The 5,768-nt window shown below is 34.6% G+C and overlaps 1 protein-coding gene across 1 annotated transcript in view; it reads right to left on the bottom strand.

Moving 5' to 3' along the window:
* Positions 1–3,876, bottom strand: part of LOC105273719 (uncharacterized) — a 17,739-nt gene extending 13,863 nt beyond the window's left edge. The window contains exons 1-2 of the mRNA XM_011316320.1: positions 3,228–3,876; positions 730–873 (exon numbers count right to left, since the gene is read on the bottom strand). Coding sequence (XP_011314622.1) covers positions 730–873; positions 3,228–3,473 — 390 coding nt within the window. The 5' untranslated portion in view covers positions 3,474–3,876. The remainder of the gene's footprint in view (positions 1–729; positions 874–3,227) is intronic.
* Between the last annotated feature and the right edge of the window lie 1,892 nt (positions 3,877–5,768).

The raw sequence follows: 5,768 nt of genomic DNA on the forward strand, positions 1-5,768 counted from the left end.
TTTTTTTTTATTTCTGAAACTGTCGAGCCGTTGATTTAAAAAAAATTCTAATCGGCAAAACTCCATTTAAACACGTGTTAAATCACTCGAATTTCAAAAATTTATATCTCATGTTCAAAACGGTCAATTGCAAACGGAAAAGACTCATTTTGTTGCTAATTTTTCACACTATTCACCATAAAATTTTTAACGAAAACTGTCGAAAAAAAATTCTACGCGACAACAACCTTAAGAGATTATTCGAGATTCATCATAAATTAAGAGTTTAAAAAAACATCACATTCTCAACTGCAATCAATAGATAATTATCATTACAAATGACAATTCCCCAAATAATTGAAAAAAATTATAAATAATTCATCATTTGCTGCATACAATGAATCACAAAATTAATTAATTATTAATTAATTAATGTACCCCCTCCCCCCCCCATTTAATTCGCGAATTAAAAGAAATGGAAGAGGTCGGAGAAAAAGAAAAGGAAAAAGTGAAAAACCGGCGGATGGAATATTTTCCATGAGAATGTGTTAAGTCGGTAATTCTCGTGGAATTGGAAGATAACCACGGTGTGTACCTCAGCACTCATTATAAATGTATAGAGTGATGTGCAGAGGCGATTCCCCAATGGATTAAGCGGTAGAAATAAATAAGGAGAGATAATGAATGGGTGGAAATGGAAAATTGTTGGTAGATAAATGAGGTAAAATGGGATAATGGATATGTACTTACTGGAACGCGGGTGTCGGCTGTCAGCCATACCCAACTGTCACTGCCAATGGAGGCTGAGGGCGGTTCTGGGGTGTCCCCGACGGGCCCGTCTGGTAAAACAGTAGCTCGCTTTGATTCTCTACCCACCTCCTTTTCATCTCGAAGCTGAAACAATTTATTCACCATTTATTCCGCTTCATTTATCTCCTTTTCTCAGCTTTATACCGCTCTTCCACACTTCAATGGATTTTTTAAACTAGGAGCTTATCATTTTTTTTTACACGTCATATCAGTTCAACTATTAAAACGAATTAAAAATGAGTCGACGACTCGCGTCGGCCACTTCAAGAACAATTTATCTGCCGTAACTTTTTTCAGGTATTGGAATAAATATTACAACGCTAAAAATGTAATTGCTCATGGATAATGGAGAATTCTTCTGGTACTGAGAATTCTTCGTATTGATTATTGTTACGGTTTGGCGCATTAATTAAATAGTTTAAAGTTCCATTGATCTTGGTCGTTCATCTACTTTTTATATTCTTCATAACGGGGAAAAAGTTCTAAAGGTGGATGTCACCGATACCAACTTTGGCGTGAATTCACATTTTGCAATCATATTCTCGGATAATAGCGTTCGCCCAAGTATCGGAGATTGAGATTTCAGTTATTCAATTTTTTCCTCACAGCTTGTAATGATTATAATTATTTTTTAGAAGAATACATTGCGATCGCGGTCGCAAGCCACAAGCAAATCTTTATTTATAATTAAATTATTCCATTATATTATAATTGATTTTATGTTATATTATTGAACAATTCCATTTTCGTTTGCTGATTTCGGACGAATTGTCAATTATTTACAAATTGAAAAACAATATGATGTTAAAAGTATTAAAGAATGTTTGCCAATTGATCAGTCAAAATGACATTCTTATCAGCTTATCAGCTCCATCATTGATTAATTGAATTGCTCCATTAATTAAATTGAAAGTTTTGGATTTTCAGGTTCTCTGAATTATTTGAGTGGATCAACGATTTCAATTGAACTTCTTTAGTCATGCAAGAAGTTTTGAAGACTTTAAATTATAGTTGAGAATTAGGTGTAAAACTGACTTTTCAAATGACTTTATTCAAGGAATTACGCAGATCTAGTTGATAGTCTGCATGAGTGGAGGTGTATGAGCTCGATTTTGCTACGAATTTTCTAGAGAAGAATGTTATACTGTGAGAAATAAGACAAATAATGATCTTAGAGTCACTCTAGTTCATATTACTCAGACACACGTGCGTTTTGATCTATTTCTTTCTTCTAGAATTCCCCATAGTCAGAATAACAGATAAGGGGGAGAAATAGCAGATGTAACTCCCATGCAATTGACAAATTCAATTCTAGCTGATATACTCGAAAATTCAGAGGACTTTCTGACTGAAATTTCAAAAAAAAATTTTAAGTCATTTTAGTACAGAATTTTCCCTTCTATCAGATCAAAGTACATTTTCAAAGAACACTCGGCAAATGGGAATAGAATCAATTTCGAGCAGCTCCCATTACTTGCACTTTAGAATTCTATATCACCCTCGAATCGAGCACTTCATTTTGAACAATATCCCCAAGTACACGAGCAAAGTACATTTTAAGGACCGCCAAGACCATTAGATTCTCATCTTCCATAAAATTTAAAGAAATCACTCATAAAATAATAATCTAAACAAATATCTCAGACTACTGCTTAATTAAAAATGTTCATGAAATTTTTAATTCCGTAATTTGCCAATTTATCACCGCAATTTCAGAAGAGATTTTTTCGCGTGACATTTTCCCGTTTTTTATCGATTTGATTTTATATTCAAGGGTAAATAATATAAAGATATGTGGAGAAAAATTATCGAAGCGTTATTGGATACTCATTGAACTAGGGACAAAGACCCTAGCCTAGGTGGAGACCACCAGCGCCTTAGGATAAACCTTTCGAGAACCAACTTTGGACTTGGGCGACGCTCGCCTGCTATTGTTTACAATAAACAAATGCCGAATGACGAATGATGCGTTGGAATTTTTCTCCACTAGGAAGTGGAGATGAGGGCAATTCGCCTAGCAACTCGGGCGACAGCACATTCAGCGACTTTAACCAATATTAATTGAGATATATATTTCTGTTTGCGTTTATCTTGACTTTATATATTGTTAATCAACTCTACGTTACTTTTACCAGTATAAATTATAGAAGAAGATATTTTACTGAGGTGGAGTGTTTTGAAATATACCCTCAAACCCCTTTATAATTTTACTTCCTGAAGATATTTAAAAACTGGCTCATTAAGTTTGAGTTGCTAATGAGTTGGACAAAAAGTGAAGTAGAATGATATCTCCCCATCACTTCGAAGATATGACGCGTGAATAAATCATCTTCCACTCGTATTGCTTGCAAGGGAATTCAAATGACCCATCAAATATATTCATAATACATGAAATATTCTCTTGAATAATAAGTAGAAAAAATAATGGGAGTACATACCCTGAATACTTCAGAAACGGCATTTTCCTCAGGAATGGGTAGTGCGCTACTTCGTTTCTCTCGTATGACTCGTTGTGAAGAGGTTGCATGGATTTCACTGCTCACCCTCGTTATGTATCCATAGAGATAAAAAAAACAAGTGACTTGGACCACGAATTGAGCGACCACAAAGTAGATCAACAGTTTCGTGTGGCGATTTGTGGCCTTTGGGCCGAACTCGGAATTTGCCGTTTGCCCAACGCTCATCGTCACGGATCAACAGTCGATTCTATCATTGTCGATTTAGTCACCACTGGAACTGGACAAACCCTCGGGCTGATGGAAAACAGAAAGAGAATACGATTAAAACTCTAAAGGAAAAGTGAAAAAAAATGTTGAAGCAGTAGTGAAGTGGTCAACTAGGATGAGTGCATTTTTTTCGAGACCACTTTTTAGCTGATATCTCGGCACTGAAGGGAAATAACGATTTTTTCGCGAAAACATTTTTTCTAGAAAAAAATGAGGGCTATAAAAAAGGTATTCATGAGAATATCGGTATCTTTCTTCGATTCGGAAATATTTGCTAAAAACTGACCTCGAAAAAAATCCACTCATCCTAGTTTACTTCCTCCCTCCAGATTTATTGATTGAATGCGAAAATTATGATAGAATTCATGGCGAATAAAAAAATTCAACATTATTAACCGACTACAAAACCTATTGGAACATTACGTAATTGTTCTGTGGTATTGTCGTGTTCAATTTACTATATAAAAACTTATACTTTTAGTTTTTTCTAACTCTGTATATAGCCGCTAATTACTTCAATGGAGGTGCGACTAAATGAATAAATAAATGAGATAAAAAAGCATTCATTTCAATTCTGTGGGTCACAAAGTGAAAACAATTCTTCAACAGTGGTTTTGGAAATTTTTCCATTTTTTATTTCGCCTGCTCGGCAAATTTCCAGGAGTCCCCAGGTAAAAATTCATTATTTTTCATTATTATCATATCATGTTTATTATAATAATTATTGTTGTTGTTATCATTATGATTTTCGTCGCTGGCAGCTTAATCTTTATTTGCATGAAGACGGATTTTAGTGTGATCGATTTTTTGCTTGCGGATGGCACACGGTAATGGAACAGGTGACACATACGATATTTTTTATTGCCTTCATACTAGAGCAATATCTATAGGTCCATATGGGATCTCGTTATCAATGTAATTGGTGGGGAGAGAAATCCATGTTGAAATCATCACTTAGACATGTTTCCCGTAAAAAAAGTTACAACTCTATTTTCAATTTAATCACTCACTCAGTCGTTTAATAATTTCAAGTGATTTTGAGTGTTTTTACAGATGTTGAGTGATTGCAAGTAATTTCATGTAAAAACGTTTGAATCGTTAAAGTCTCTTGAGTCCATATTATTTCAACCCAATCTGATCTGGTGAGTTTATCACTGAAGTCCATTCATTCGGATAATACTTATAATAATAGTTATAATAGTAGATTGTGAGGAAGTCAATTTTTTATTCGCGTTTATTGAGGGCCTTGTTTGACTCTACCCGACACCTCGGAGTTTTTCATCTGGAGACCATTTAGGACATTGGCTATGCAAACTCTAGCTTGAGACATAATCAAAGAGGATTTGGGCCTAAGGTTCCCAAAACGGACAATCCATCGGGCAGTTCGACTCTCAACTCGAATGAGATCACATCGCTCCACATTAAATATCTTCTGACATATTTTACTAAACCTTGTTATTAAAATTTCTTTTAATTAACGTTTGCTGTATTTTAATTGTTTAATCACGGCAGTATTCTCACGAGGAGGATGAATATATTATATGAGTTTTCGGGTAAATTTTTTACCATTTTATAGAGCACACATTTCGATAAATCCATACCCGAGTGCTTCGAATATCCGAATATTCTAGTAAAAGTGTCATTCGATCCTGCTTTTGAAAAAACCAAATTAGGGTCATAAAAACGTCACGATTTTATCACGAATGATCATCACTGCTATTTTTTTTTCATTTGCTGAGAATACTGCAACCCAAGGGTCATTTACCCGACAATTACATTCTAATTACATAATTTTAGTTCCGTCTCTTTCGTATTTCAAATCTTTAATTTCTGTACCGATTCTGTTTACCCAATATCTCGAAATCGCAGGAAGCTAACGATTTTTTCATAATGACCTTTTTTGTAGCTCTCTTCCTTCTCTACAAAAATGGTATTGATAAAAAATTCGGTATGTTTCATTAATTCCGCGATATTGGCTAAAAACTGGTGTTGAAAAAAATGCACTTATTGTAAGTCACCACTTAACTTCTGAATTGTCGTTTTTTAAGTATTTACATACGTACCATTGTTATTTGATGATATTTTTTCTTAATGGATAAATATACTAATCCAAACCCTCAATTGTCGCCCATTGTTGTTTCACGCGGTTTTCCCTGATTGCACGAATAACAGGGGTTGAGCCAAATTCCCAACTCTTCACTAAACTCCCCGTACCCATACAGTTCGCTGAACTAAACTTATTTTTACAGGTTC

Source organism: Fopius arisanus, unplaced genomic scaffold (genome assembly GCF_000806365.1).
Source record: "Fopius arisanus strain USDA-PBARC FA_bdor unplaced genomic scaffold, ASM80636v1 scaffold00006, whole genome shotgun sequence".
NCBI classification, from domain to species: domain Eukaryota; kingdom Metazoa; phylum Arthropoda; class Insecta; order Hymenoptera; family Braconidae; genus Fopius; species Fopius arisanus.